General features: G+C 31.4%; 2 protein-coding genes and 1 pseudogene across 2 annotated transcripts; all 3 read left to right on the top strand.

The window, feature by feature from the left end:
- Positions 1-413: 413 nt before the first annotated feature.
- Positions 414-1,276, top strand: LOC107470898 (50S ribosomal protein L14, chloroplastic-like). The gene is made up of 2 exons (XM_016090308.1): positions 414-663; positions 939-1,276. Exons 1-2 carry the CDS (start codon positions 414-416, stop codon positions 1,274-1,276), a joined length of 588 nt encoding a protein of 195 aa, XP_015945794.1.
- A 755-nt stretch (positions 1,277-2,031) lies between these two features.
- Positions 2,032-3,693, top strand: LOC127742473 (30S ribosomal protein S11, chloroplastic-like). Its single transcript, XM_052255066.1, has one exon. It carries the CDS (start codon positions 3,194-3,196, stop codon positions 3,608-3,610), a length of 417 nt encoding a protein of 138 aa, XP_052111026.1. The 5' UTR covers positions 2,032-3,193; the 3' UTR covers positions 3,611-3,693.
- On the top strand, positions 3,688-4,400 carry LOC127742472 (DNA-directed RNA polymerase subunit alpha-like; annotated as a pseudogene).
- Positions 4,401-5,086: the final 686 nt, after the last annotated feature.

The raw sequence follows: 5,086 nt of genomic DNA, 5'->3' as shown, positions 1-5,086 counted from the left end.
AATCCAATACCACCAGAAATAAATAAAATAAGGATTTGTTAGAATCTTATGCTCTAATAGAACAACATTATCTAGTTATATATTTAACTATATATAGGGGGGGCAAATTTTCTAATAAATGTCTAGTTCTATATAAAAATCAAAACAAGATATACTAATTTCCAATTGATCAATCAATCCTATGAAATATTAAAATAAAAAAACCTCGTGATTCAATTATTCATTAAACATATGTATATACGGTATATTTTTTTATTGGTATTGGTTAAATCCATTTTTGTAATTGTTTTATTCGCGAGGAGCCGTATGAGGTGAAAATCTCATGTACGGTTCTGGAATAGCGATGGGATTTCTAAACAACCATCAACTATAACCCCAAAAGAACCAGATTCCGTAAGCAACATAGAGGAAGAATGAAAGGAATATCCTATCGGGGTAATCATATTTGCTTCGGAAGATATGCTCTTCAGGCACTTGAACCCGCTTGGATCACATCTAGACAAATAGAAGCAGGTCGGCGGGCAATGTCACGAAATGTCCGCCGAGGTGGACAAATATGGGTACGGATATTTCCAGACAAACCAGTTACAGTAAGACCAACCGAAACGCGTATGGGTTCGGGAAAGGGATCTCCCGAATATTGGGTAGCTGTCGTTAAACCCGGTAGAATACTTTATGAAATGGGCGGAGTCGCAGAAAATATAGCCAAAATGGCTATCTCAATAGCCGCATCAAAAATGCCTATCCAAACTCAATTCATTATTTCAAGATAATAAATAATAAAAACCAAAGGAAAGAGGTCTTTTGGAGGAAAAAACATGGCAATTTTTCCTTTCTTTTGTTGAATAGAGAATATTTTTTTTTACTTCAAGCCTTGGACTGAAAAACCAGATAAAATAAGAATGATATGATTTAACCTCAAACCCATTTGAATGTAGCCGATAACAGCGGAGCCCGCCAATTGATGTGTATTCGAATCATAGGAGCAGGTAATCGACGATATGCTTCTATTGGTGACATTGTTGTTGCTGTAATCAAGGAAGCGGTACCAAATATGTCTTTAGAAAGATCAGAAGTGATTAGAGCTGTAATTGTACGTACTTGTAAAGAACTTAAACGTAGCAATGGCATGATAATACAATATGATGATAATGCCGCGGTTGTCATTGATCAAGAGGGAAATCCAAAAGGAACTCGAATTTTTGGCGCAATCGCCCGGGAATTGAGACAGTTAAATTTCACTAAAATAGTTTCATTAGCACCTGAGGTATTATAAGAAAAAACATTTTATTATTTAATGAAAATGAAATAGATAAATTAATAAATTATGTCTTACACATATATCTAATTATTAATAAAATTGGATTTCGTTTTTTATTTTTTTAATATATATTATTCTTTTTGAATAAAAATAAGTATAAAAATAAATATAGAAATATAAAAAGAAATATATAAATAAGATATTATATAGATATCTTTCTATTAAAGATATATAAATATACTAGATATCTTTCTTTAATTTTAACTAAAATATTTTCAAATTATATTACTCTAATATATATTAGAAAATATAGAACACGGAGCATGCTGATTATATCAAAAGTAAGTAAAGGGTAACATTTATTTTCCTATGGGTAAGGACACCATCGCCGACATAATAACCTCTATACGAAATGCTGACATGAATGGAAGAGGAACGGTTCTAATACCATGTACTAACATTACTGAAAACATTGCTAAAATGCTTTTACGAGAGGGTTTTATTGAAAACGTGAGAAAACATAGGGAAGGGGGAAATCTTTTTTTAGTTTTAACTCTACCATATAGAAGAAATAGAAAAGGATCATCTAAAATGCGTTTGAATTTAAAACGGATCAGTACTCCTGGTCTACGAATCTATTCTAATTATCAACAAATTCCAAGAATTTTAGGGGGGATGGGAATTGTCATTATTTCTACTTCGAGAGGTATAATGACAGATCGAGAGGCTCGATTAGAACGAATCGGCGGAGAAGTTTTATGTTTTATATGGTAATCTTTCTGATATCCGAATTATAGAAAAAATTCTATCAATTTTTGTAAAAAAGTAAAGAGAGATAAAACAAAACACAAGTCTCTCATATCACTCCTCATACCTTAATGAATGCGTGAAATGGGTTTAACAGGAATTGTTATAAAGAAACGGATTCATGAGGGTTTAATTCAATATTGCTGAATCAATTTCCCCTGTGGGGTATGTTCGGGGTTGGTTCATTTATTTTCAATTTTAAATAATGAAAATATCAGTCTAGGCTATATTTCTGAAAAGGTTCAACATACTCTTTATATATATTTCTACCACAGAGAAATAAAAAATGCAAGTATAAATTCTTTAATTAGACTTTTTTTTAACTTCAATATTATTGGTTTTGAGGGGTACGATTAGAATAGAAGTTAAAAATTGAAGGAAACCTTATTTTCTTCCATTAAAATGGATCCGAGATTAAGTTGAAGGAATGATAAATATGAAAATACGGGCCTCTGTTCGTAAAATTTGTGAAAAATGTAGATTGATCCGTAGACGAGGTAGAATTCTAGTAATTTGTTCCAATCCAAGACATAAACAAAGACAAGGATAAGGATAATATTTCCACAAAAGCCACAAGAGAGGGCTTTGAATTATAAAGGACTGGGTGCGCAAATAAAAAAAAAAATAAAAAAAGATATAGATATTGAAATTCAAACTTTTTTTTACATGAAAACTTAGAAATTATATAATATTCTCTATTATATATGATATGATTTTATAGTAATATTGATTATATATTAATATTTTTGAATATGTGAAAATTTCAAATTATTGAATGAATATAGAAATTCTATTTCGAATATTTCGAAATTTTCTTATATATATAATATATATCAATGATTATATATATATAGATTAGAACTATTCTAATAGAATACAATATAAAAAAGAGATATTAGATAGAGAGATTTTGGGGATCTAAAATTGGAAATTCTATTTTTGTTAGTTGTATATTAACACAAATAGAATGCCAATTTTGAGAATATTAATTCTAGTTTCTAATTAAAAAAAAGAAATATAGTAAAACATCTGTTTTTTTGACATGAAATGAATATATCCATACATCTCAGACTTCCTTTTAGGTTATGAGATAATAATTATGAAATAATAAAAAGATAATAAGATATGGCAAAACCTATACCCAAAATTGGTTCGCGTAAAAATGGACGTATTGGTTCACGTAAACATGCTCGTAAAATACCAAAGGGCGTTATTCATGTTCAAGCTAGTTTCAACAATACCATTGTCACTGTTACCGATGTACGGGGTCGGGTAATTTCGTGGTCCTCCGCAGGTACTTGTGGATTCAAAGGTACGCGAAGGGGAACACCATTTGCCGCCCAAACCGCAGCAGGAAATGTTATTCGAACAGTAGCGAATCAAGGCATGCAACGAGCAGAAGTCATGATAAAGGGTCCCGGTCTTGGAAGAGATGCGGTATTAAGAGCTATTCGTAGAAGTGGTATACTCTTAAATTTTATACGGGATGTAACCCCTATGCCACATAATGGGTGTAGGTCCCCTAAAAAACGACGTGTGTAATGTAAAACAAAAGATAAAAATAGAAAACATAGAATAAATTTCAAGACAAGAGAAATAAACAATTCAAGGATTTGAAAAAAGAATTGATTACTATGGTTCGAGAGAAAATTAGAGTATCTACTCGAACACTACAGTGGAAGTGTGTTGAATCAAGAGTAGACAGTAATCGCCTTTATTATGGACGCTTTATTCTGTCTCCACTTATGAAAGGCCAAGCTGATACAATAGGCATTGCGATGCGAAGAGTTTTGCTTGGAGAAATAGAGGGAACATGTATCACACGTGCAAAATCTGAGAAAATACCACATGAATATTCGACCATAGTAGGTATTCAAGAATCAGTACATGAAATTTTAATGAATTTGAAAGAAATAGTATTGAGAAGTAATCTGTATGGGACTCGAGACGCATCTATTTGTATCAACGGTCCCGGATATGTAACCGCTCAAGACATCATTTTACCACCTTCTGTGGAAATTGTTGATAATACGCAACATATAGCTAACCTAATAGAACCCATTAATTTGTGTATTAGATTACAAATCGAGAGGAATCGCGGATATTGTATAAAAAGACTAAAAAACTTTCAAGACGGAAGTTATCCTATAGATGCAGTATTCATGCCTGTTCGAAACGCAAATCATAGTATTCATTCTTATGTGAATGGGAATGAAAAACAAGAAATACTCTTTCTCGAAATATGGACAAATGGGAGTTTAACTCCTAAAGAAGCGCTTTATGAAGCCTCCCGTAATTTGATTGACCTATTTATTCCTTTTTTACATGCGGGAGCAGAAAACTTGAAATTAGAAAAAAATCAACACAAAGTTACTTTACCCGGTTTCACTTTTCATGATACATTGGCTAAACTAAGAAAAAACAAAAAAGAGATAGAATTAAAATCTTTTTTTATTGACCAATTAGAATTGCCTCCCAGGATCTATAATTGTCTCAAAAGGTCCAATATACATACATTATTGGACCTTTTTAATACCAGTCACGAAAACCTTATGAAAATAGAAGATTTTCGGATAGAAGATGTAAAACATATCTTGGACATTTTAGAAATTCGAAATTGAAAGAAAAGCATTTTGCATAAATTGGAAATCCATTAGGTTTTTTTCATCTTTTTTTTCTTTCTTTTTTATATATATATATATCTGTTATCTATCTCTTAATTTCCTTTATGCCTTTATCCGTATATCACTTTCGACTTCACGCCTTATCTTTTTGTTGTCGAAACGTGAGTGATACGTCTTCGCAATTTTATTTTTACTCTTTTCAGGCTTCTCGATTAATAATCTTTTTAACTATACTTATATTTATGTATTAAAAATCCACCTGAGAGTCGTACCACCGTAATATCATTGACTTATGACTCGAGCATAAGGATTTGAATATTAGGGTATTACATATGTTGCCATAGATAAAAAATTGTTGTAGTGCTAGTTTATTCACACATCGTAAGTTAGATAT

This window comes from Arachis duranensis, chromosome 10 (assembly GCF_000817695.3).
Source record: "Arachis duranensis cultivar V14167 chromosome 10, aradu.V14167.gnm2.J7QH, whole genome shotgun sequence".
Taxonomy (NCBI): Eukaryota; Viridiplantae; Streptophyta; class Magnoliopsida; order Fabales; family Fabaceae; genus Arachis; species Arachis duranensis.
This window is presented reverse-complemented; position numbering and strand designations above follow the sequence as displayed.